The sequence below is a fragment of the Amblyomma maculatum genome, chromosome 1, assembly GCF_055883805.1.
Source record: "Amblyomma maculatum isolate TAMU_Amacu chromosome 1, ASM5588380v1, whole genome shotgun sequence".
Classification (NCBI taxonomy): domain Eukaryota; kingdom Metazoa; phylum Arthropoda; class Arachnida; order Ixodida; family Ixodidae; genus Amblyomma; species Amblyomma maculatum.
The window spans coordinates 73,136,140-73,162,988 of record NC_139344.1 but is presented as its reverse complement, the minus strand read 5'-3'; the positions used below and the strand labels follow the sequence as shown (position 1 = coordinate 73,162,988).

General features: G+C 48.9%; 1 protein-coding gene across 2 annotated transcripts in view; it reads right to left on the bottom strand.

The window, feature by feature from the left end:
• Positions 1-26,849, bottom strand: part of LOC146202793 (sushi, von Willebrand factor type A, EGF and pentraxin domain-containing protein 1-like) — a 136,376-nt gene that overhangs the window by 65,396 nt on the left and 44,131 nt on the right. For both annotated transcript variants that reach the window (XM_084588340.1, XM_084588339.1), the window contains exon 4: positions 4,457-4,630. In XM_084588340.1, coding sequence (XP_084444466.1) covers positions 4,457-4,630 — 174 coding nt within the window. The remainder of the gene's footprint in view (positions 1-4,456; positions 4,631-26,849) is intronic.

Below are 26,849 nucleotides of genomic sequence, written 5' to 3'. Positions count from 1 at the left end.
GATCTGTATAGAACTCCTCGGCTACTTTGACTATCTTGTCCATATTCGTGATGACGTTGCCCTCCTTGTCCCTTATCGCATACATCTGGTTTTTGCCTGTGCCCAATTTCTTCTTTACCGCTTTAAAGCTTCCCTCGTTCTTCGCAGCATGCTCAATTTTCTCCATGTTATACTTCCTTATATCGGCCACCTTGCGCTTATTGATTAGCTTTGATATCTCGGTCAATTCAATCTGGTGTGTTGGATTGGAAGCTTTCCTACTCTGGCGTTTCTTAATCAAACCTTTCTTCTCCTTAGACAGCTTACCGGTATCCTCTCTAACTATCCTACCGCCTACTTCTACCGCACATTCAGTAATGATATCTCTGAAATTATTGTTCCTTGCCTCTAGGTTAATGTTGCCATCCTCAGTTAGAGCTGAACACCTATTCTGTAGCGAGATCGTGAACTCTTCTGCCCTCCCCCTAACCGCTAATTCGTTGATGGGTTTCTTTCTTACTAATCTGTTGCGTTCCTTCTTCAGATTTAGGCTAATTCGGGACATCACCATCCTGTGGTCACTGCATCGCACTTTCGTGATTACCTCTACATCTTGTATAATGGCGGGGGTTGAACACATTATGAGGTCAATTTCATTTTTAGTCTCCCCGTTAGGACTTTAAATGTCCATTTCCGGTTCTTCCATTTGCTGAAGAAGTTATTCATGATTCTTAAGTTATTGCGCTCTGCAAACTCAACTAGTAACTCCCCCCTGCTATTCCTAGAACCAATGCCATAGTCACTTACTGCCTGGTCTCCTGCCTGCTTTTTCCCTACGTTGGCATTGAAGTCGCCCATTAGCCCAGTGTACTGCGTCTTTACAATTCGCATTGCCGATTCTACATCTTCGTAGAAGCTTTCAACTGCCTGGTCATCATAACTACATGTAGGTGCATAGGCCTGTACAACCTTCAGTTTATATCGCTTATTAGGCCTAATAACGATGCCTGCCACCCTCTCATTAATACTATAGAATTCATCTATATTATCCGCTATATACTTATTGACAAGGAAACCTGCTCCTAGTTGTCGCCTCTCTGGTAAACCTCGATAACACAGTACATGCCCATCCTTCAGTATACAGTATATGCCTCATTCGCCCCCCTAACCTCACTAAGCCCTATGATACCCCATTTCATACCCTCTAGTTCCTCTAACAGCACTGCTAAACTAGCTTCACTAGCTAGGGTTCTAGCGTTAAACGTTGCCAGGGTCAGTTTCCAATGGCGGCCTGTCCAGCGAAGTCAGGTATTCTTAGCATCCCCTGCTGCGTCACAGGTCTGACCGCCGCCGTGGTCAGTTGTTCCGCAGCCGCTGGTGACGGAGGGCCGGGGTTTTATGGAGCTTATCATAGGAAGTTGCGGCCAATTACTGCACCAACTCCTGTTCTGGTGAGGGAGTGCGTTGTCGGAGGTGTTCACCGGCATCAGGTCGCGCCCCAAACCCGTTTATGCAATTCCATCGACACGCGGATTTTTTTTTTTTAAATCCGGTGGAGAATTGCGCGGCACCGGGATTTGAACCCCGGTCCTCTTGCATGCGAGGCGGATGTGTACAAGAAAAAGGTGTACATTAAAAATGCAAGAGTTGGCCAAGAGTTGGGTCAGACAAGATATATATATATATATATATATATATATATATATATATATATATATATATATATATATATATATATATATGCTGATCAATCAAGGGGAAATGAGGGTGCTCGTTATAATACATGAAGGAAAGAAGCCAGCAGTCGGCGAGGCCAAGAAAAGCGTTGGGGATGGTACTTTTATGTCTTTTTTTTTTTTAATGTTTACTTGGATAAGCACAGAAATTATTAATGTAATATGTTTAGGGGAAAGATAATTAGACACAAAGTAGAAGAAAAAACAACGTGCCGATGGTGGGATCCGAACCCACGACCTCCGAATAACGCGTCCGGTGCTCTACCAACTGAGCTACATCGGCCGCTATCCCCCCTGCTACTTTCTTGGGTATTTATGTTGTCTGTATACGAACCTTGAGAGTGTTCACCAGCGCCACCCTCAGCCATAGCGGCGGACGTGGGACGTCCTTTGTTACCGCCAGCGTCACGTAGAACGTGATCAAGAGCGAGGGTGAAAGCTGTGCTAGAACCCTCTTACGCTACCTATGGCTTCAAGACTGCCAGAACCGAGACCCCCGTAAGCTACAAGCTGATCAATCAAGGGGAAATGAGGGTGCTCGTTATAATACATGAAGGAAAGAAGCCAGCAGTCGGCGAGGCCAAGAAAAGCGTTGGGGATGGTACTTTTATGTCTTTTTTTTTTTAATGTTTACTTGGATAAGCACAGAAATTAGTAATGTAATATGTTTAGGGGAAAGATAATTAGACACAAAGTAGAAGAAAAAACAACGTGCCGATGGTGGGATCCGAACCCACGACCTCCGAATAACGCGTCCGGTGCTCTACCAACTGAGCTACATCGGCCGCTATCCCCCCTGCTACTTTCTTGGGTATTTATGTTGTCTGTATACGAACCTTGAGAGTGTTCACCAGCGCCACCCTCAGCCATAGCGGCGGACGTGGGACGTCCTTTGTTACCGCCAGCGTCACGTAGAACGTGATCAAGAGCGAGGGTGAAAGCTGTGCTAGAACCCTCTTACGCTACCTATGGCTTCAAGACTGCCAGAACCGAGACCCCCGTAAGCTACAAGCTGATCAATCAAGGGGAAATGAGGGTGCTCGTTATAATACATGAAGGAAAGAAGCCAGCAGTCGGCGAGGCCAAGAAAAGCGTTGGGGATGGTACTTTTATGTCTTTTTTTTTTTAATGTTTACTTGGATAAGCACAGAAATTAGTAATGTAATATGTTTAGGGGAAAGATAATTAGACACAAAGTAGAAGAAAAAACAACGTGCCGATGGTGGGATCCGAACCCACGACCTCCGAATAACGCGTCCGGTGCTCTACCAACTGAGCTACATCGGCCGCTATCCCCCCTGCTACTTTCTTGGGTATTTATGTTGTCTGTATACGAACCTTGAGAGTGTTCACCAGCGCCACCCTCAGCCATAGCGGCGGACGTGGGACGTCCTTTGTTACCGCCAGCGTCACGTAGAACGTGATCAAGAGCGAGGGTGAAAGCTGTGCTAGAACCCTCTTACGCTACCTATGGCTTCAAGACTGCCAGAACCGAGACCCCCGTAAGCTACAAGCTGATCAATCAAGGGGAAATGAGGGTGCTCGTTATAATACATGAAGGAAAGAAGCCAGCAGTCGGCGAGGCCAAGAAAAGCGTTGGGGATGGTACTTTTATGTCTTTTTTTTTTAATGTTTACTTGGATAAGCACAGAAATTAGTAATGTAATATGTTTAGGGGAAAGATAATTAGACACAAAGTAGAAGAAAAAACAACGTGCCGATGGTGGGATCCGAACCCACGACCTCCGAATAACGCGTCCGGTGCTCTACCAACTGAGCTACATCGGCCGCTATCCCCCCTGCTACTTTCTTGGGTATTTATGTTGTCTGTATACGAACCTTGAGAGTGTTCACCAGCGCCACCCTCAGCCATAGCGGCGGACGTGGGACGTCCTTTGTTACCGCCAGCGTCACGTAGAACGTGATCAAGAGCGAGGGTGAAAGCTGTGCTAAAACCCTCTTACGCTACCTATGGCTTCAAGACTGCCAGAACCGAGACCCCCGTAAGCTACAAGCTGATCAATCAAGGGGAAATGAGGGTGCTCGTTATAATACATGAAGGAAAGAAGCCAGCAGTCGGCGAGGCCAAGAAAAGCGTTGGGGATGGTACTTTTATGTCTTTTTTTTTTAATGTTTACTTGGATAAGCACAGAAATTAGTAATGTAATATGTTTAGGGGAAAGATAATTAGACACAAAGTAGAAGAAAAAACAACGTGCCGATGGTGGGATCCGAACCCACGACCTCCGAATAACGCGTCCGGTGCTCTACCAACTGAGCTACATCGGCCGCTATCCCCCCTGCTACTTTCTTGGGTATTTATGTTGTCTGTATACGAACCTTGAGAGTGTTCACCAGCGCCACCCTCAGCCATAGCGGCGGACGTGGGACGTCCTTTGTTACCGCCAGCGTCACGTAGAACGTGATCAAGAGCGAGGGTGAAAGCTGTGCTAGAACCCTCTTACGATATATATATATATATATATATATATATATATATATATATATATATATATATATATATATATATATATATATATATATATATATATATATATCTTGTCTGACCCAACTCTTGGCCAACTCTTGCATTTTTAATGTACACCTTTTTCTTGACAATTGCTTTATTTACCGTGCCACATACCTATAATTGCAATGATAATATAGCTATTCACAACGACCAGCCAAGTCGAGGAGTGGCAGCCCCGCCTTCTTGTGCAAAGATGAGATTGCCCACCCACCTTCGCAGTGTGGAGACTCTCCGGTCCACCGGCCGCCGGCGCCGCATGTGCGTGTCTTGTTGCCAACCAGCTTGAAACCGCGGTCGCACGAGAAGGCGGCCACCGAGCCACACACCGTGCCGCAATGCAGTACACTGCCGTTAGGGATGTCTTGCAGGGCACCGCACCGCCCAACTGCGCCAAAGAACGTAGCTCGCCTTACGCCTGAGAAATAAGGTAGCAGGGGTGATACAGTTTCATATTTCACTCGACTTCGCACATCACTCCCCCTCCTTCCTCCTCATGGGCGCCAAATATAACCAGGAATGTTACAAACTGTGCTGTGGTAAAGCAGGTAAAGATAAGATAAAATTGGCTCATACAGAGTATGGACACTGCATCATTTGAGCGCATACACTTTTCTTTCTCGAGCATTTCACTGGAGATCGCTTACACTAAAAAAACATTTCGGCAGAGACTCTTGACACTGCTTAATTGTGGAAATGCAAACGTATCGCTCTTTATGCGACCGCTATTCCGCTGCAAATGTTTATAAAATCATTGAAGTTCTCCCCTATAATGTGTATGTTTTGTCTCCGTCTTTGTTTCCCACCACAGCAGCTATATGTGGATCGTGTCGCTACAAAGCGACCAAATTTTGCGACAATGCACGGCCTGGCAGCAAGACGTAGTCGAAGTGCATTCGAGGTTTAATCTTCCTTTATTTCACGCAGTGTTTCAATGTATCCATACCTGTGTTCATCATCAAAGCGTAGGCGTAGCCACAGTACACAACCCAGAAACACGTCAGTAAATTACACGCACCACAACGCGTCCATTGGTCCCCTTCTTTAACACGCTTGAACCAATTACACTTCGTGGCCTATCCGTATCGTGCGCGTCTGGCGCGCAGAGGGCCAGGCTGCCAACCTCAAAGCCGACAAATTTATTTTATTCTATTACTTCTCTGTTCCTGCCGTCCCACTTGCAAACACTTTTAACGGTAACATCGAGTGTCACAAACAACGCTAGATGGTCTTTCGCGTAATGGGGCTAGCAACACTTTCGAATTAGTAATGGAGAATAGCTAAGGTAGCTAGGAATAGCTAAGATAAGGTAAGGTAACCGCGAGAAATAAGAAATAAAAATGGCTATACGTTTGAGGAATCAAGCAAAGAGGGCAGTTTCTCTTCTAAGACAAAATTGATATTCGACTCTGCGGCTCATGACATCTTTCAGTCACGTGTCAGACGCTCACAAGCGAATACCTAGGACTGGCAAGCAATGTATCTAAACCCCGCTTTGATGCCTCACCGAGAAGAAACAAGAAATAAAAACTGGGACATACGAACATAATGTTGCCCTCAGTTAGTTATTCATCACGTCCGTGTACATCACGTGCAGCAGGGCTCAGAGAAAGCCAATCAAACGTTGGCACGATAACATAGCCTTAGAAAAAGCACGCCATCACCACTATTACACATTCAACCGTCTGACCACCCCCCTCCTCCCATTCACTTTATAACCTAAAATTTTACAAATTGGCAGCGCTGGAATATGGTGCGCACACACAACGACGATGGCTAGGTGAAAGAAATCAGCGGGTAGCCATCAAAATATTCGCTGCATTCAACCATGCTAATACAGCCAGTGCGGGTTTGTACGGTAAGTTGCAATTTCTTTCCCCACGGTTTTAGCCCCTATGACACCACACCTTTAGCCGAAGTTTCCGATTGACCTGTTGATCACACTCTACCGCGTTGGCTTTATGCGATTGTAATCTAAAACAGCGCATTCGGACAAAGCACTGCGATATTCGTGCCCGCATCTGTTTAATCCCGACGAGCCCAAATGACAGCGTTACAAAGCGACAAAATTCAAAAACTGCGATTAATGACCGGCACAGGATGGGAGAATGGGAGGAGGGGGTTCTCTTGGCATCGCATCGTAGCGGGTACGAGCGGAAAGCTGCATGATCAAGGCAGTTCCCCAAAGTATACTATATAGATATCATTTCGGAATCCAGTGGATAAAACGAATTAGGAAAAAAATAATGACAGTATACCAAATGTTAAATTACACAAAATCTGTTTAGACATCAAAGTCAAACTTTTTCTATAGTAATGCAGAACATGTAATGCGGAATTCAGAAAGTGATGGTCTCCCGCCGCAGCGCAAGGTGGGAGAGAAGGGCCGGGCACAGGGGCCAGAATATCTAGAGCATTTTCTGACTTGTCCGACGGCGAGGCTTCTCATCAGTGCATTGTAGCAATGCGGCGCAGCACCTGATCTTCTAAAGCAACGTCAGGCGCTCGCATGCACAGGCTCGGCTCCAGTCGTCCACCGGTGCCGATCCGCGCGAACCGTGACTAGCACGCCGTTCATAGCAGTACGCGGATAAACAGAAATTGTTGCTCGGGTGAAGTGGAGACGGTGCCCGAATGTCTACTGTCGTTGGTGGCGTGGTGTCACCCAAGGTCGTCCAGAACGGATGCTAAAAAGGTTTTATGCTTAAAATTGGTTTCGCACCCCCGCAGATTAAAAAAAGCCCACAGATTGAGAAAGTTTAAGCCGGGCTGAGAAAGGCCGATGGTTACTAAATTCACTCATTTCAAACAGCAGTGGAATGTTATTCCCTGCTCGAAGAATTTAAAATGTTCCCAGTCACAGCATTTCTGAGACTACTGTTCAAACACACCTGGAGCAAGGAAGGGGGTACCAAATAGCCAATTCTTTTGGTCTGCCTCTGCCTTTCCTGACACCTTGCGTGGTCGGGTCACCGAAAAGCTAATTGTTTTGGCCTGCACCTGTCTTTCCTAACATTTTGTGTGGTCGGAGGCACCAAATAGCCATTTGGTTTGGTCTGCCCCTACCTTTCCTCAAATCTTGTGTGGTCGGTGGCACCAAATAGCGAATTGCGTTCGTCTGCCCCTGCTTTACCTCACACCTTGGTGGTTGGGAGCACCAAATAGCCAATTGTTTTGGTTAGTCCCTGCCTTTCCTCCCATCTTGTGCGGTCGATGGCACCAAACAGGCAATTGTTTTTGTTCTGTCCCTGCCTTTCTCACATCTTGTGTTGTTGGGGACACCAAATAGCCAATTGGTTTGGTCTGCCCCTGCCTTTCCTAACAACTTGTGTGGTCGAGGGCACCAAACAGCCAATTGTCTTGGTCTGCCCCTGCCTTTCCTCACATCTTATGTGGTCGGCGGCACCAAATAGACAATTGTTATGGCCTGCCCCTGCTTTTCCTCGCATCTTGTGTGGTTGGGGGCACCAAAGAGCCAATTGCTGTGGTCTGCCTCTGCCTTTCTTCACATCTTGTGTGGTCGGGATGTGGCGCCATCATGCGCGAAGCCGTGGGAAACACATTGGACAGCAGTGTAGCAGACGACATGAAAGCGCACCATGCGAAATGGCCACGGCAACGCATGTAGAAAGCGAAAGCCCCCCCCCCCCCCCCCTTTTTTTTTTGCCTTCGGGGCAGAAATTAGTAACAGTGATTGCAGTTTCATGTTCACGCTGTATGGGGGAATGTTTCAGCGTTTTCTCAATCCACTCATAGCGCATGCATATACTATCTTTGTACTGTAAGAGTGAGAATCACGGAGCATGGCGTTGGTTATGTTCGACGTGACAGAATGAGACTCTCTCAGCGTGTAGATTCACGACCTACTTAAATTTATTGTAAAAAAAAATCGAAAGGATAGCGCGGAGGCAGAGAGAGAGAGGGATTTCGAATTCAAAAGCAGCCAGGGGTTTGTTGATGCTGCAGAGCTAGGTGGAATCTTCTCCTGTGACTTACGAGCGCCGCATATGCGCGGGGTGTCTTGAGTTACCGAGCACAATGCGGTATTAAATTTGGAGCTCACGTGGCTCATCCCACCGTTGACGCCAATTGTTAGATGCGGGTCGCGTGCCCCATCGGTAACGTTGGCCTGGCGGCTCCGTGGCTCCGCGGACGACATCAACGGTCCCAGCAAAGAGGAGGAGTCTTCTAACAAAACCACGTTTAATACAACATCATGAACGAACGAGCAGAGAAGTTGACCCGGAGAGAATACTGACACTCTCACAGAGCTGGTGTCTGGCGTCGTCTCTACGGTGTTTCAAGTAGTCTGTTTCAGCGGAGTCCGCGGCTGCTTTTATAGGCTTGTCAGTTCAGAGAGAAAGGGAGAGACCGCAAGTCCGAACAAGACGAGACGCTTCAATCGTCGAGGCCGCAACAGAATCTCCTCCACCTCCTGCAGACGGGCGAGGGCGATGCTCTCTCTCTCGAGCACCGGGCTTGGACAGCGTTTCCATACACACGCACGCACAGACATATGGCGCGTGGCACGGACACGCTGAGGCACGCCCGCGGGAGGAAGCGTTGGGCGGCCGACCGGAATGCGCCGAAATGGCCGAAGCGCTCGCTTCTTTGCCTGTTGCTACGCGGTGGCCTATTCAGCTGTCACACTTGTCGGTGGCGATCGTTACAGACTGCCCCGCCGTGGAAGGGAGATCCCGAGGGGCAGGGGACTGCATCCGCAGTCCGGAGGGATTGGGATGTTGCTACTAACCGGAGTCGTCCGACTCAGCTTCTTTAGAGCCCAATCAGCCAGGAGACTTCCTTGGAAAGTCCTAGTTCCCAAGGCACTCTGCACCTTGTCTTCGAGAGAGTTTTTTGACAACCCACAACGTCACAACCACGCTAAAAACTCAACCGTTCAGCCAGCAGGCACGGCACAAACTTCCACTAAGTTACGCCAGGATATTTCCCTCTTATACACCCATTTACATTAAGGGGTAGCTCAGCAGCACTTGGAACACGTCCACAAGTTTGAAAAACGCGTTTAAAAGAAACATAACTTTCAAACAAAGATATTCAATACAAATGTTCAAAATCCTGTGTGAGGAAGAAAAATACCAGCAAGTGAAAACAGGGCCGGCTTGCACGATAAAGTCCGAGCTAAGTCCAGACTTAAAGGGTGTCTTTAGAAAGACCACGCTTATTTGAGACGGCTCGTGTTCCGAACGTCGAACGCTTCGGGTTCATGTTCACCAGAGTGGCTTCCCAGAACGGCCTCAGCACCCACTTGGGGCATTTTTCCTCGTAACACAATCTTAAGCCGCAAAAAAAAAAAAAATGGCACGGATTTTACACAACGCAAAATTGACGGAATGTGTACATCTTACAGCAGGGACAGTGCCAGCGCATCCCTGTATTTCCCTAATTTCTCTACTTAGACACCTGGCGTCCTTGTGTCTTAACCAAGACAGCACTAGAGTCGTAATCATACAAGCGACTTATTCAAGTCAGGACTGAAGCCCAGTCTTAACTCCAGTCTTAAGCGGCCATGCTAGTGGCCTATTCTTTAGACTCCAGTTAAGTCTGGACTTAGCTAAGACAGTCTTAAGATTGTTTTGTGCAAGCGGGCCCAGGATTCTTCTCACGTTAGGGGCTTCAGATCACCCTTTTCCCTGAAGCTCCGACTGTTCGTTTCCCGGAACCTTACCCTCCTGTTTCTATGCAAAGAAACATACGAGCACGAGCCACTCGCTTTTCTTAACAACCTATCCCTCTCCTTACGCTTTGCGCACCAGTCACGCATTTTCTCGGCACGAGCGCACTTGTGCCTTTGGAATAATCGCTTTCTTTTTCGCGATAGCTTCAACTTGCTCCATTTTTTCTCACGCCTGCATTTGCGCTTTTTTCTACGGCAGCACTGGAACACAGGCTATCTGCTTCCTTTTCGATATCGTTTGAGTTTCCTCTCCTTATGATGGCAGCACTCTTTCTCGCACCTGCCTTTCCGCGTTTTTCGTGGGCAGCACTTGAATACTCTTTTTCTACTTTCTTTTGACGCCATCTCTGACAAGCTAGCGGTAACCTGAGCTAGTAGGGCACCGGCATCGTCTAAGTGGTCAAAGGGCGGCGCCGCGTCTGCATCGCCGCCAGCAGTGCATGACTCACTTTCAGTCAAGTTCGAACAACCGCTCATGCCAACCCCCAAGCTATGCATTTCCTCTGACGGCTCGCCACTCCCGTTACCCGGGTCCTCCGATGAGCAGCATCGTTCAGCACTAACCGGCGCACGATCAAGCTCCTTCGACAGATGGGGCGCTTCGGATTGCATGAGGGCCATGTGTGCCACTTCCGCGTTCGCACTGGGATTGCTTTCACGAATACAACCTAGCGTGGTACCAGTGCACGAACGATTCTGACTCTGCTCTGATCGCTCGCTGTCGCCTTCGCAAGTCTCCCTCTCTACAGCGGACGCGCACTCTTCGTGGGTTTGTCCTGGCTGATCACAACTCGCGGGCTGCGCAGTTTCCCTGAGCGGCACTTCGTTTTTCTGCGTGCACTACTCTACGACGAAGCTGATTTCGGAAACCGAAATTTTGTCATCTCCTAGCTCGTTTCCATATCTGCCACGCTTTGCACAAGCTTCTGTTTTTAACTCGAGAGGCGGTTCAGTTACTACCAGTTCCCCACTCTCATTTGATGGAACCCTATCACATACAACTACGTGGGTCGGCGTGCAGTTCACCTCGCTTAACGGCGTAACTTCGGACTTCTCGCCGTTGAAGCCGGCGCTAACCGTCTCAGCTAGTGGCTCGACCAAGGTAACACGATACTCTTCTGTTCGAGGCTTGGTCGGCTCGCTACTGCGGTCACGTTGTTCGGCCGCTTCCCAAAGCTGTTATTCACACTCCGGTGCAAGTTCGATTTGCTCCGAAACTTCCGCACTGTTAGCCATTCGCTTACAGCGGCTTTCTGATACTGTATCAGCAATGACTCTTTTAGTTCATCGTAATTTTTCAAGCGGTCGCCAACCAAGCGCTTGATTTTTCCGAAGCTCCAGCGAAGAGAAGAGCTACCAACTTTTGCACCCAACTTTCTCGCTCGAAGCGTTTACTTCTACAGACACTCTCGAAGTCTCCCAAATACTCTGGCACATCCTCGGCGATGAGGAACGGTGGCGGACCGTCTTGCGGTTTCGAACTGTTACACTGAATGGCATTGAAAGCTTTAAGCTTTTCCACACTAATTCCATGTGTTGAAACCTCCAGCTGCATCAGTTTCTTTACGCGGGAGTCCTCTTTCTCGTGACGTTCCCTACGTTCACGTTCATCTTTCTCGTGACGTTCCCTACGTTCACGTTCCTCTTTCTCGTGACGTTCGTCAATGATCTCAACGGATTCTGAAAGCTCGTTATCTTTGGCTTCCAACGCAAGAATAGCCTGTAACACTTCAGGTTTTCTGAGTTTGCCTGACCAATTCAGACTCAACTCCTTCGAAAGCTCCAGCAATTTCGGTTTGCGCAACGACTTCAAATCCAAACCCATGGCTGTTCCGAGTGCTGCCTTCTCTACTGCCCACTATTGCCTTGCTGCAATTAACCCAGCAACAACAACAACACAATTACCAGCTCTCTTTTCTACCTAACAAAAGCCTGGCAAAACTCTGTAGAAGACAGTCCCGCACTCACCAAACCTCGCAGCCAAGAATCCAACGCAGTCGTTCCGCTGCAGGCAACTAGTCCTCACACAGGGCTCGTTGCACTGTTCCCGGCTTTCCGCTGAGCTGCTTGTTGCGCGGGTCATGCCTAGGACATCTCAGCTCTTCCTACCAGATGTTGCACCTCGGTCAGGCCTGGCTCATCGCATCAACCACGGTCTCAGCTTGGTCGTCGTCGTTTCTCCGGTGATCACCAGTTGTTGGACGGTCCCACCTGGCTCGTCCCACCGCTGATCACCTGTTGTTGGACGACGGTCTCACTTGGCTCACCCCGCCGCTGCCTACCAGTTATTAGATTTGGGCTTGCGCCTGGGTATTGCACCGCTGTCGCCAGTTACTAAAACTTGGGGCTCGCGTGGCTCATCCCACCGCTGACGCCAGTTGTTAGATGCGGGTCGCGTGCCCCATCGGTAACATTGGCTTGGCAGCCCCGTGGCTCGGCAGACGACATCAACGGTCCCAGCAAAGACAAGGCGTCTTCTAACAAAACCACGTTTAATGAAACATCATGAAGGAACGGGCAGAGAAGCTGACCCGGAGAGAATACTGACACGCTCACACAGCCGGTGTCTAGCGTCGCGTCAACGGCGCGTCAAAGTAGTCTCTGTCTCAGCGGAGTCGGCCGCTGCTTTTTATAGGCTTGTCAGTTCAGAGCGAAAGGGAGAGCCCGCAAGTCCGAACAAGACGAGATGACTCAATCATCGGTGGCGCGACAGAATCTCCTCCACCTCCTGCAGACGGGCGAGGGCGATGCTCTCTCTCTCGAGCGCCGGGCTTGGACAGCGTTTCCACACACACGCACGCACAGACATATGGCGCGTGGCACGGACACGCTGAGGCACGCCCGTGGGTGAAGGCGTTGGGCGGACGACCGAACGGCGCCGAAATGTCCGAAACGCTCGCTGCTTTGCCTGTTGCTACGCGGTGGCCGCGTCAGCTGTCACACTTGTCGGTGGCGAAACGTAACAGCGGTCACAGCGGCGCCGGTATGGTGTAATGGGCGTCGCTTCCTCCTCGCTTCATCTACAAGCGTGCAGCTATTGGATTTTATCTACGAAGCTCGGCACACTTAACCACACCCCCTGAAGAGGGCATTGCCCCGGCCGGAATGCACACCTGCAGGAAACGCGCGGCATTTTTCTGGCAATGGATGATTCAGAGCTGTAGTCGGTTTCTGCCCCCTGAATAGATGTGGTCGCAGTGGTGAAAAGGTTCTGGATGCACATAGAATGATCATTCTGATGTGAAAGGATCCACAACATTTCTGCTTCCGCAGCGATTTCTGCGGAATCAACGACTGCATGGTGACACATGCGCATCTCCTACACATCGGATGCGCAGGTCGGCCAGGAACCAACGCTGTTCCACGTCCAGAGTGCTCCACTCCGCAAGTGAACGAACATGAACCCTCCAGGAGACTCATTTGTGCCCGGTAGTTTCCGTGCCGTTGCAGACGTTTGGACGAGGACGACGACTTTCAAGCTCCCTAACAAAGTGCAGCTGATTGCGTACACCGAAGGAACAAAATACGAATGATTTGGCGAGAACGAAGGCGAGCTTGTAAGGTAAAAAAATAATAACACTGGGCGTCGTGCAAGAGGGTCAAGTGCCTCATATGCTCTGAGCGACCAAAACACAGATACTACCGGTATGCATGCATCTAAAGGAAATATACATGACGAAAAGTACCTACTGGAGTTCGCACCCAGACTGTAACGCACGAGCGATGGCTGCAATGAGGATTTGTTCGGTGCGTGTTTGCTTTATGTGCGACGGGGCCTGATGGCGATGTATTTTGTCGTTTTCTTAATGCGCATGCGAAAGGGCCAGATAACGCAGACATCACATGCGGCTGTGTGCGCTAGACCGTAATATTTAGCATGTTTTATCGGGACTGCCGCCCGACTAACAAGAAAAAAATACGGCGTTTGTTGTGATGCACCGCCGTTCGCGAGCATCACCAGCTCAAAGCTCGCGAACGGCGGTGCATCATAACAAATGCCGTTTTGTTTTTTTGTTAGTCAGGGGCAGTCGCGATAAAACATACTAAATATTGTGGTCTAGCGCACATAGCTGCCTTGCGCTACCCGGCCCCTTCGCACATAAAGAAAACAAACGACAAAATACATCGCCATCAGGCCCCGTCACTCATAAACCAAACACGCACCTAGCAAATCCTCATTACGGCTATCACTGTTGGGTTACGGGCTTGGGGCTAACTTTAGTATGTACTTTTCATCATGCACATTTCCTTTGGATACATAGATTGTTTTGGTTTGCCCATGCCTTTACTCACATCTCCTGTGGTCGGGGGCAGCAAATAGGCAATTGCTTTGATGTGCCCTTGCCACATAGGCATTCAGGCTTTCCCTTTGATTGCCCCACGTGCTCCAGGGCCACACACATAGATATATTTTCCCTACCAGTTCCTGCTTTTCTTTTCTTCAATATGGACAGTTTCTCGGTATTTTTATCTTGCCTATGGAAAACCTGTCACTTTTCGTTCTCCTGTCATTGCACTAGATGTTATCCCCATGTGCATTGTTTTATTATTCATTTACTACTTCTTTCATTTTCTGCGTATTTTATCGAATTCCGCCCTTCTCTTTTGCTGTTTCATTGCTTTCTTATCCTTTTTGTCTTTCTCTCGCTCCAGCACCTGCTATGTCTTCTGGGTGCATTCGAGCTTTTTCAGCCCTCTCGCGCACGTACGAACCGCATGCTTTCTTTTTCCTTTCGTCACTCACCGCTTCTGCCGTGGCCTCTTAGGCCTGTAAAGTACCTCAAGACACAGCGTTTTTATATTAGCACCATACTAATATTTGGATTTTTTTTTTTTGCTATTTAAAAAATTGCTTTCGGGCGTCTGCCCCTTCGTATTTCTTTTGTTGTTGGGTGCTCGCTTTCTCTCCTTTTCATTTTTGTATTTTATTTTGTAATGAACAGGGTTTACTTCCCAGCACGACTCAGAACGTGCTGTTCGTAGGCTTCTAATCCATACGAGACCAGGGGCCGAATTACGGTTTTCGCTCTAAAGTTATAGAGCGTGACGTCAAAATGACGACGCCGTGACGTCTCGGCGAGACGTCAACGCGTGACGAAAATCAGAACCAACCAATGATCGCCAGGGTGCCGCCCCGGGCCGCTTATTTTCACGGCAACAGGTTTATTCGCACGTCAAGGAGCCGTTTACTAAGTTTTTATAAATATAGCGTGTGAATAAATTAACTAAAGTTTTATATTTTCAAGAAGCCGCATTTAAAGTTCAATGTCATAAAAAAAATCAAGAAGCAGCTACAGTTTCGCAATTAAACGCTCTCGTGGGTAGCTTCTTTTGCCGCGAGGGCGCGCTGGCAGAGGTAAACAAACCGTAAACATTGCGATTTTCAGTAAAACAGCTGATTCCACGGCTATAGTGCCTGCTTTTGCGCATCGTCTGATGTCAAGGTACTGTGTGATGGTCCTAAATGCGCGGAGAAATCATATCGAAAGCAGTGTAATCGGGGCTTTGTTTATTTTTCTTTAGGAAACAGAAACAAAAGAAAGAGGCACAGGCAAAATAAACTTTTATGACCACACGAACGTCTGACACACAAATGCTTCAGTTAGAACGAGCACGGGGAAAAGCAACGCGGTTGAGCGTACACTACCAAACTCGCTCGTTTTTATTCGTTTTGCACTGTATGTCGCCCTTGCCTCCGCCTTTTGCTTTGGGCGCACTGCGGAGCCCAACCACCCTTCAGCGCCAACTTTGCAGTAGTTGAGTTCAGCCATATGACGCACGCACTTGCTCACCGTCAGTTATGAGAGGCCGACTACCTGTGGAAACGAAATCCTCCGGAGGCAAAAAAAAAAAAAAAAGATAGCCGCACGCATGACAGCCGCACCGTCAAGAGCGGTCGACTGCGAGCTTCATCACAGTTAATCGGCGCACTCATCACACCACCATTCTGCTTTCGCATTTTCAAGTCGAAATAGGCGTCGGAACAACTCGCCGAACAAGTAGAACGCATTCTCACACACCGCCCTTCGTCGTTGCTCGTGCCGGCGTTGCCGCTTCAGCGCCGCAGCCACCACTCACACCACTCCACCGCGGACGCCGCCGCCATTTTCGCTCTATAACTCGCTCTAAAACGTTTTAGACCGTCTCATCGCGCTCTACAAAAATAGTCTAAAACCACGGGCATAATTAGGTCCGCGACTTCATCAGTTTTTTCGCTTCCGCGACGCAATCGCAGCATCCCGTGACGCAACTTTTCAAGATGGCGACGGCGACCAATAGGAGCGGGCGTTTTAGAGCGCTCTCAATTATAGAGCGGTCCGTAATACGGCCGCAGAAAGTTTTGATGCGAAAAGGAGGATGTGGGGGTTTAAAGGTGGACGGTCTTCCGCCCGCTCCTACTCCGCAGGTGCAACGTCCTTGCTGGCGACCCGCGGAGGGAACAAAGGGGACAAAGGACGGGGACGACACATAGTTAAATACTCGAATGCTATTTATTGCACTTGCAAATAATACAGAGCATGCCGGCTAGCTATACATCAACAAGGTTTTCCTTGGAAGGGCAAGGCTACGTAAGAAGGACTTTTGACTCACCGGGTGGGGAATGGGGGTGCGACTTCGGCGGCGGACATTTGCACGCGCCGTGAATATGGCGGCCGGGATCTCCCGTGCGCGCCGCATTCTTCGGACAAAGCCATACCACGGCGTTTGCCGCGGGAGGCGGCGAGAGCGTGCGGTATTTACCGGTAGCTTCGTCGTTGGGAACCAGAAGATAAGCGGTCGTGTACCACGGGTCCTCCCGTGTGCGCTGCGTACTCCGTGCCCGCTATACCCCGGCATTTGCCGGGAGAGGCGGCGGGAGACGACCACTCTCGCTGCCGGCTGGATCCAGGAGCTCTCTCTCGTCTTCTCGCGGGAACCCGCGTAGACGTCTTGGTGGCGCACCCATCGCTGGTCTCCTTCCCCCAAGGGGAGGTATAGAGAGTTTTAGAATAGGGGGTCCCAAGCTTTGGGGCCCCCAAGGAGCTTGGGGCGTCGAAATGCGCATGCGCAGAACGTAAGGCGCGCTTGGGGTCTTGGGTTAACGCTAGGGGCGGCCCCTATTTTTCGGAAATAGCAGGGAGTTTTAGAATAGGGGGACCCAAGGCTTGGGGCCCCCAAGGAAATAGCGCGCGGCAGCGCAACGTGCTAGCCGAGCGGCGAGTTTTAGAATAGGGGTTTTCCCGACGCAGCGGAGCCGGGCTTGCGTTCGTCGATTGCAGGGCCACGACGGTAGCCAAGGAAAAGCATTTTAATATATAAAAGCCAAAAACGCTATCTTATTTGTCAAAAAGTACTATTATTGTGCAAATACTATCTTAAGACTACCGGTTATATAAACCGTTTTCGTCAGACAAGACGAAATCGGCCAATTGTCAATCCAGGCAGAGACCGGGAAACCTCATTTGAACCTTCCGCGCTTCCCGCCGTCTGGTCCCCATGGCAACCAAAGGAGGCGAACTCGCTAAGCCTAGCAGCTCGGTAAATCCGGAAGCAATCTAAAAATATAGTGCGTTTTATCGCTAAAATTTGGTTGTGCGGGCATCATGAGACATAGCATAAGCTTCGTTGGCCTTTCGTTTTCCATGAACGCGTGACACCATCGAGCGGTGACGACGAATGTGTGCCGAGGCGAGCGGCCGCCGCTTGGCCCAACGCCGCCATGTTGCCGTAACCCAAGCGACCCAACGGCGGCTTGGGGCGAACGCTATTTCCGAAAAATAGGGGCCGCCCCTAGCGTTAACCCATAGACCCCAAGCGCGCCTTACGTTCTGCGCATGCGCATTTCGACGCCCCAAGCTCCTTGGGGGCCCCAAAGCTTGGGGCCCCCTATTCTAAAACTCTCTAGCGTTCGCCCCAAGCCGCCGTTGGGTCGCTTGGGTTACGGCAACATGGCGGCGTTCGGCCAAGCGGCGGCCGCTCTCCTCGGCACACATTCGTTGTCACCGCTCCATGGTGTCACGCGTTCATGGAAAACGAAAGGCCAACGAAGCTTATGCTACGTCTCGTAATGCTCGCACAACCAAATTTTAGCGATAAAACGCACTATGTTTTCAGATTGCTTCCAGATTTACCGAGCTGCTAGGCTTAGCGAGTTCGCCTCCTTTGGTTTCCATGGGGACCAGACGGCGGAAAGCGCGGAAGGTTCAAATCAAGACCGACTGAAATACAGACCTGCACAGATAGCACTGCTCCAGCGCGCACCTTCTAGTTCATAGCCTTCGCCGCTAGGGAACGAACATTACGGTTAACCTGGCGCTACTGTAAACCTGTTAATAAGAAGGGTCTAATAGGTCTGTCATTTTTCTTCGTCGTTATAGTTTATTTATCTGTCCACGCTGTAATGCACAAGCACCTGTTCTGCGCATGTGCAGTCGCACAAAGCGCAATCGCGGTATGTCTTCTAGTGAGAGAAAAACATCGTAAAAATAAACACTGTCCGCTAAAATACAAAAAGGCAAAATTTTAGAAGTATAACCTGGGCAAAGATCTTTTTTTTTTTAATTTGGGTACAGTTTGTTTATATTAATTTGTGCTTTGATGATGATGAAAATGACAGACGAACAGGTCAACCGAGCGCCCTCAACGACGAGAAAGGTAACGAAAGTTGGCGCACGAGGTCCCATAGGACCCTGTTTTTTGTGCAGGTCTGTATTTCAGTCGGTCTTGGTTCAAATGAGGTTTCCCGGTCTCGGCCTGGATTGACAATTGGCCGATTTCGTTTTGTCTGACGAAAACGGTTTATATAACTGGTAGTCTTAAGATAGTTTTTGCATAATAATAGTACTTTTTGATGAATAAGATAGCGTTGTTGGCTTTTATAGACCTTTTCACGAGCCTCGGCGAAACCGGTTTGACTGGGCTGTGGGGCGGGTTTGGGAGAGATAATTCTCGACTTTTCCTGTGTTAGCAGCACAGCCCAGTATTCAATATGGCAGCGCCCACGACTACTTTTTGAAAAGGTCTATATATTCAAATTCTTTTCCTTGGCTACCGTCGTGGCGCTGCAATCGACGAACGCAAGCCCGGCTCCGCTGCGTCGGGAAAACCCCTATTCTAAAACTCGCCGCTCGGCCAGTACGGTGCGCTGCCGCGCGCTATTTCCTTGGGGGCCCCAAGCCTTGGGTCCCCCTATTCTAAAACTCCCTATTTACCTCCTCTCCCAGCCGGCGCTGCCATGAAGCTTGTTGGGGTGGTGGTGGTCGGTCGCGGCGAAGGGGGAGGAAACTGGTTTTCCACAAGGACGAGGGATGAAAACAAGAAACGCGGCACTTGTCATGTTTCACGATCTTGTTCATCGTATCTTCCTTAACATTATGGCTCTTACTTACGAACCGCCAGTTAGTATTGTTGTATCAAGTTTTCTTTCGGGCTAAAAAATAGGTCGTCTCAAGTAGTCGGTGGCGGCGTCGGCTTTTCGAAAGCGGCCTTTAACTTTTTCACTTGTTATGAAGCGCGTCCACCATGCCTTTGCGCACGTAGCTCTCTGTGCGCGCGAAATTTGAGAAAAAAGTGTTTTGCGACGCGATATAACCATGCGGCCTGTTCAGCGTTGCAGTGAGGCGGCCACAGTATAGCTTGTGCAGTCGTTCAAAAAAACAAAAAAGCTAGCCGGCTTTACATTTCCCTACTGTTGTGACATTCCATTATAATTACTTTTGAAGAGTAACTCATTTGCTCTTAAATTACTTTTTGGTTTTAAGTGAGTAAAATTAGCAACAACCCTCTCGATGCAACGCGCATATTATTTCCTCTTCCCGCAAACTTGCCTCACAGACTACTCCCTTATTCTTTCCTACTGCACGCGCTATTATAAAGAGGAGACTACGGAAAGTAAATAGTGAGAACTGAAGCATGGTCGAACACTTGTCATTTTAATTGCGCTCAAGGCACAAATCACCGGTGAATCAAATGTCCTGCTGCCCAGAGCTCTCGCCACCCTATATGAAGACCCTGAAGGAGATTTTTCAATTGTTTCGGTGACTGAGGTGTTGGCCTTGGCAGCTCCGCTCTGCAAAATTCGCATTACGGGCAACCCCCCCCTTCCCCCCTTCCCCCCCCCCCCCATGCTTCATTTCCCGCTCAATTTTCCCATGGCGACAGTTGTGCCACTGTGCCCATAAATGACGTAATCTAAGGATTGCCACTGCTCACACTCCTGTATATAATTCTCAGCTTGGTGCTGAGCCACATGCTCTTGGGCGGCCTCTTCGCGCATTTTTGCTGCTCGGAAAATGCTCGCACCTAGTGTACTTGTACCCATACACCGGATATCCTTAGTAAGTTACCCCACTGAGGATTTCTCTGACACTCAGTTTGATTGAATGCTGTCCCTTCACGTCAATAATTTATGCTGGACCAGCCATGCCGGGTGTCATTAATGCTTTCGAGGTGCCCGGGCAAGCTTACGTAGCTTTCTCTATACAAAGGTGCATTCTATTGAAAGTAATTTCGGAGGTGTAATTTTGTTTCTGACTTGAATAATAATTACATTAATAAACTGGTACGCCGAAAACGCAATGCATTACATTTCAAATTACCGCAATAGGAAAACTCAACTACAGGAATTTCACTGTAAATATATCAGTTACTGCCATGTTTGATGTGTGCACACTGACGTGCTTCCATGCCCATCCAATTTCTGCTCGCACAGGAAGAAGATATTTGTACAGTGTCGGCGCATGCTTTCGCCTGTGGCTAAGAGCGCTATTAAGGAGAGAACTTGGTAATTTGAGCATCCTGCATTTGACACTGCGTGGCCATTTTCAACTTCCTGCGATACTGTCTTCTTCCTCTTTTTCCATCGCCTCTGTGGAGGAGATGTGGATGGGTGAGTTAACGCTGTCACTGAGCTATATTCACGCTTCGGCGGACAAAATGACATTTACCCACTGTAACATTCTGGTAGAGATTTTCGCACTACATTCCACGGCTACATCCCGAGCGACTGTCCGCGCGTAGACCCAAGAGAGGTTTCTCTCAGAAATCGAAATGTACATACGATGCTGTTTTTGTTCGTCGGCCCCTGTCTTTATGGACCAGTGCATACTAGAGCTCGCAAGTACGAGTTCCAGGGATATACAGCGGTTTGAGCCACTCTACCTGGGTCCAGCATTCATTGATTGCGTGAAAGAATTTGAGTCAGTCGAATCGAGAGCAGTCATGCAGGCACTGCGAAATCAAGGTGTACATGAGCCATAAGTGAAACTACCGGAGGGCATCTTTAGAGGCTGCACAGCAACCGTACTTCTACATAAAGAAAAAATTCCAGTTAATAAAGTTGTTAAGCAAGGAGACACAATCTCCCCAGTGCTACTCGCAGCTTGCTTAGAGGAAGCATTCAGAGACATGGAATGGGAGCAGTTAGGGATCAAGGTAGATGAAGAATATCTCAGTCATCTGCGATCCGATTATGGCATTGCCTTCTTAAGTATCTCAGGGATGAATCGCACAGAACGATTAATGACCTATGGTGGAAAAGTAGAAAAGTAGACGTAAAATTAATACGCAGAAGAATAAGGTAATGTTCCACAGCCTCGAGAAAGAGCAGCTTACAAAGTGTTGCGAAGCACTCGGAGTGGTAGGCTAATATATCTACTTGGGATAGGTAGTAACCGCAGATCCGGACTATGAAAGGGAAATAACTAGACGAATAATATTGAGATAGAGCGCATTCGGCAAGGCCAAACAGATTATAACTAGCACCTTACCAGTATCGCTCAAGAGAAAGTATGTAAGAGTTGCTAATTATTGGCCCTCGCCTATGGGGCTGATACGTGGAGGCTAACGAAAAGGGTGCTACCTAAGTTGAGGACAACGCCGAGCTATGGAATGGAAAATGGCAGGTGTAAAGTTAGTAGGAAGCGTGCAGACTGAGTCAGAGAAGTAACGCGGGTTAATGGCATTCTGGTCGAAATGCCAGAATGCCATTAATGGTATTCTGCGTTTCGCATATGGTCGAAATAGCGAGACGTGTATTGCAAATATATAGGATAACCGATGGTCGCCGAGGTAACAAATTTCATTCAAAGGGAAGGAAAACATAGCAAGGGGCGGCAGAAAATGAGGTGGGCGTATGAGGTAATCCGGCTGATGATGATGAGGTGGGTCCAGTGATCAGGATACCTTGAGCTGATTATCCTCGGTGTTTTTCCAGCTGAACCAGTGCACGGTCAACGCGCACGAGTTCACAGCATTGCAGCGGGGATCTTACTGCTGCAGCTGCCGAGATCGTCCATTGCACATGTCTCGCGCTAAGTTTATTGTCTTCAGGTGAGGTGCAACTCTCGCCAAGTGACCACGAGCAGAGCTTATCCTCGTTCAGGTGACCCTTATTAGGTTTGGGCTTGCGCCTGGGTATCGCACCGCTGCCACCAGTTATTACATGCGGCTCGCGACCCCTCGGTAGCGTTGGCTTGGCGGCTCCGTGGCTCTGCAGATGGCATCAACGGTCCCAGCAAAGACGCATCAACGGTCCCAGCAGCGTTAGAGGCGTCTTCTAACGAAACAACCTTTACTAAAACATCGTGAAGGAACGGGCAGAGAAGCTGGCCCGGAGAGAATACAGACACTCTAACAAAGTTGGTGTCTAGCGTCGTCTCAACGGCGCGTCAAAGTAATCTCTCTCGCAGCGGAGTCTACCGCTGCTTTCTTATAGGCTTGCCAGTTCACAGGGAAAGGGAGAGCCCTGGAAGTTCAGACAGGACGAGATGATTCAATCGTAGTTGACGCGACCGCATCTCCTCCACCTCCTTCAGACGGGCGAGGGCGACGCACTCTCCCTCGAGCGCCGGGCTTGGCCAGCCTTTGCACACACACGCACGCACACACATTTGGCGCGTGGAAAGATCACGCCGAGACTTACCCGCGGGAGGAAGTGTTGGGCGGCCGACTGGACGGCGCCGATATGGCCGATCCGCTCGCTGTTCTGCCTGTTGCTATGCGGTGGCCGCGTCAGCTGTCACACTTGTTGGTGGCGAAACGTAACACCCTCACAGTGACGCAGCCCATGCCTCGCATCTAACGCGTCCAGGAGGTTTGAGCATCAACCTTTTAGACGCAAGGTAGAATGGCCAGTGCCGCCGGATAGCCACCGATTTTGCAGCCGGTGCAAGCTTTCCCAAAGCCTGGTGCCAGCTTTTCAGTGAGAAATGGTTAGGGAAAGTGTGCCGTAAAGACAATTTCTGACGGATGTGTTTCTGGGTGAGTTGGTACTAGTCGAGCATCATGGAATCGCAGCTCTGGCAGACGAGGCTAGCGCAATTCTGTGCGTGTGTACGTTTATTCTCGTCTGCCAGCGCTGCGATTCCATGAGATATTTGACGCTTTTTCGCGCGTCATTATCAGTGGTAGGCGCATTGCGCGCAGTTGCATTAATAATATCGTTACGTAGCAGCAAGTGATGACAACAGGAGAACAGAGGACAGAGAGAAGATGCTCGATGGTCGTGAGATGACATTTAATGAATCTGTGTGCGGGCCTAGCGCGCGCGCTCCTGCCCGCGCCACTTCCCTCTTCTTCCCGCTTCGTCCGTAACATGTGTCGTCCATAACAGTAGTGCGTTGCTATTACAATTGAGAGTGGCCAGTTCTTTGATGTAATAAAATATATTTACAGATCTATGGGGATCCTTCTTTGCCTGGTCTAAGAGCTAACTGCCAGTGAATTATGAGACGCCGGCACTTAGTTGCAGTCGGCTGGCACAGTGCTGCGCTCCACAGCTGTATACGCTTCTTCGTTTTGTCATTTCATAACACTGGGATACCCTTGCACGAAAAAAACGAAACGCCATTAGAACCACATTTGAAAGAAATGGCAAGCAGTATGCCAGAGCTCCTTAGATTTTCTTGACCCCTTTGAAAGGGTAAATTAATGCGTTCATTAATTAGGGCCTTTACACTAGGCTGAACTAGGTCGGCCGACCATCGCCAGACGCGTTTTTTGCGTGGTCGTCGCGCTTGTCACACGACGCCGACGCCGACAGCTCGCCGATGGTCAGCCGACTTTGATGTCCGTCAGCCGACACCGAAATCGAAGCGATCGGGCTGCCGTCGGTCGATTTCACACTACGACGACGCGATGCCTCACTGCCCGCGCCGACCAATAGCCATCGCTGCCTTCATCTGACCCCGCCCACAGCCACGTCTCGCGTCTGCTGCAGACCCGGAACTACTGATTTCGATAATTGCTGCTCGCATTTTACCACTTGTTCAAAAAATAGCTCACGCATTCGCTAAATGAATACTTCATGACAATAGTAAACGCTTTGCCACTTCCCGTGTGAGCCAGAAATTTTATCGGGAATGCGCCGATGACGAGTGCATGCCATCGCTGCTGCAGTTTACATCTGTCTGCATGCACACGCGCTGCTCGTGGCAAAAAAAGCGCCTGCCGGGCTTTACTTTACTCGTGTATTTTCTCTTCTCGCGCTACGGCTGCAACATTACGCTTTTACGCGAAGCGATAACTCCGCAAGAACCGCCGATGAGGCGACATACCGCATGAGAAATGTTAGGGTTTTGGTTGTTGACATCGCACGAGAACGACGCTTCCTGCTAATTGTATTTGCTCTCTTCGTAGTCATCAATACTCGATTCTGTCTCACTTAAAACGGAAGTATGTTCGGCATCCATTTGCATGAAATAAAACGGTGTTATTTGTGTCCCACGAGTGCCACCGACTACCACCAGCCGCCCTCAACATTGCTCGGCAGACCGGCTTAAGCCGCCGCTTACCGCCGTCTTTACCGGCGTCCTGTGATAAAAGCAAATGTTGTTCTTGGGTCACTACAACCAAAACTACCTTCGATGATCGTTTGCACTCGCTGAAACATGTTAATTTGCTCTCCACGATCGTCGAAACCACGCACACGATTCCTGCGGGCTGGCTAGGCCTAATCGGGCCGCGGTCGACTCATATTCAACGAAAAAAGCACCACCCGCGAGTGTCGAAGTGTCAAAATATGAAGTGCCATCTTTCCCTGCTTAATTTTGGCATGTATATGACACAGGGAAGCCAGCTATGCACAGTACGTCGTTCGTCGGCATTTCATTTTCGCTCGCTCCGATCATGCATCGGCCGATGCGTTTTGTCGGCGTCGCTGGTCTGGGAACTTGCCGCACTACGACGACAGGCGGTCGTTTGTCGTGCTGGCGTCGTTGTCGTTCTAGTGAGACTGACCGGTGCATCAACAACAGGATCGGCCGACCAACCCGCCGACCACCGACGTCGGCGTCGCATCGGCGTCGCGTCGGCCTAGTGTAAACGGGTCTTAATAAAACAGTTACTGAAGTTTAAGTCTGCTAAGCCTAGTCCGTCGAAGCAAAAGTGGGATTTTGCTTGGTTTTGCTTTGGTTAGGCTTGGGTTCAAGCATGGGTAAACAATGTTTTCCAGCTATTAATATGCCCAGAGGTATATGGTCAGGAATATCGTCAACTACAGGAGGCTACATGTGATGCTGTATCTGCGTCAAGGGCCGAAAGTCAAGGTCAAAGGTCAAGTGGCGCCTCTACGAAGCTGTTTAAGAACGGTTATAGCGCAGACCATATAAAAACCATTGCAACAACAACTCCCCCTCACGGCAGGACAAACGCCTCCCCGACATCCCTGCGATTAACCCAGTTCTGTGCCAGCCGTATTCGCTTGACAACAAAACTTATAATTAGCCTACCCTACTTTCTTCCGCCCGCTAGTAAGGTAGCCTCCCCTTTAATCCATTCAGAGACTTTAAGAGACCGTCGGTTATCCAGCCTTCGCATTACATGTCCTACCCATCCTCATTCCTTCTCCTTGATTTTGACTACAATGACTGTATAAGCGTTTGTGCCCTGACCCACAATGTACACTTTCTGTCTCATAAGATTAAATCTACCACTTTGAGTCCCACAGCTCTAGGCGTTATCCTCAGTTTACTTTTAACAACTTTCTTTCTCCACGTTTCTCCCACACAGGCGTATACCGGTTACATAAAGCTATTATATACTTTCCTCTTGAGGGGTACTGGTAAGCTGTCTGTCATATACTGAAGTTACTTATCTAATCCATTCCTTTCCAATCCTATTTTTATGGCTATTTCGCTTTTGTAGTCCGGATCGGCTGTCACGAGCTGTCTTATAGTAGACAAATTCGCTTCCCGCCTCCAGCGCTTCGCTACCCATCGCAAACTGCTGTTTCCATCCAAGGCTCTTAAACATTACTTGAGTCCTCTGCATAATACATTTTAGGTCTACGGTTCTGGTTTGCCTGCCTATAGGTAAATAATCATAATTTGAAATTCGTCCTCGGAGTTGCATAACATGGCGATGTTGTCAGCGAATTATCGGATATCCTTCCTCAGTCATTATCTTTTTTCCCAGTCTATGTCTATCAATGCTTCCTGCAAAGAAGCGGTAAATAGCACTGAAATGATCATGTCAATCTGCCTTACACCCCTTCTTATTGATCTTTTATTGCATTCTTAACGTCGGGCTACGGTTGCTCTGCAGCCAATAATGTCTTCCAGTTCTTCCTGATATGGCTGACCTACACCCTTATTTCGCAACCCAGCTCTATTGCTGAGGCTTCGACTGAGTTTCTTGCAATCTATGAATGCCACGTATAGGGGTTGCCTGCATTCCGAGCATATTTGTATCACCTGGTGGATAGTGTGGATGTGATCAGTTATCGAGTAGGCTTTACGACAGCCTACCTTGATCATGTTTTTTTATTTGTTTTGAAGGTATTCCTGAATCTATTTTTTATATTTTAGACGTTAAACCATATAAACAGACTAATTATGTTATCTACTACCTTAGTAAATACCTTGCACGCAACAGATAGTGAACTGATCGGTCTGCAATTTTTCAAGTGTTTGGTTTCGCTTCGCCTTTTAAA